General features: G+C 43.1%; 1 protein-coding gene across 1 annotated transcript; it reads left to right on the forward strand.

The window, feature by feature from the left end:
- Positions 1-4: 4 nt before the first annotated feature.
- LOC103523662 (probable arginine--tRNA ligase, mitochondrial) lies at positions 5-649 on the forward strand (the record flags this gene model as incomplete). The annotated part of the gene is made up of 1 exon (XM_008488686.1): positions 5-649. A coding segment is annotated over one exon (645 nt), but the record flags the coding sequence as incomplete, so codon positions are not given.
- Between the last annotated feature and the right edge of the window lie 5 nt (positions 650-654).

Below are 654 nucleotides of genomic sequence, written 5' to 3' on the forward strand. Positions count from 1 at the left end.
CCTTGCCAAGATCAATCCTGATGTTCAGGAACAAGCAAGTAATATCTTCCAGCAACTTGAGTGTGGTAAGAACACACTGCATACAAAGGACTGGCTAGACTTCCAACAAGTGACATTGAATGAGCTAAGAGGTACATATGAGAGATTAGGAATTCACTTCAACGAGTATCACTGGGAATCTGACTATGCTGCAAGGAAGATTACTCCAATCCTCACAGACCTACATAACTTATCACAAGTCATCAAGGAGGCTGATCATCTCGTGCTACCAGTAGGAGATCGAAACATTACCCTAGTGAAGAGTAATGGATCTACAATGTATATCACACGAGATGTAGCTGCTGCGATAGATAGACAGAAGAGATATCAGTTCAGTAAGATGCTCTATGTGACAGATCTATCCCAGGAAAATCATTTCAAAGACTTGGTGCATATTCTGGACTTGCTTGGCTATCCATGGCATTCACACATAGAACACATTCGGTATGGAAAGGTACAAGGCATGTCCACACGAGAAGGGAAAGGTGTTTTCCTGAAGGATCTTCTGGACGAGGCACGAGATAGAATGTATGTGAAACAGAAGGAGAGTAAGACGACTCGTGTGTCACTGGATGACACCGGTGTTAGTGATACACTGGGTATGTCAGCACTCAT

The sequence above is a fragment of the Diaphorina citri genome, unplaced genomic scaffold (assembly GCF_000475195.1).
Source record: "Diaphorina citri unplaced genomic scaffold, Diaci psyllid genome assembly version 1.1 scaffold31972, whole genome shotgun sequence".
Classification (NCBI taxonomy): domain Eukaryota; kingdom Metazoa; phylum Arthropoda; class Insecta; order Hemiptera; family Psyllidae; genus Diaphorina; species Diaphorina citri.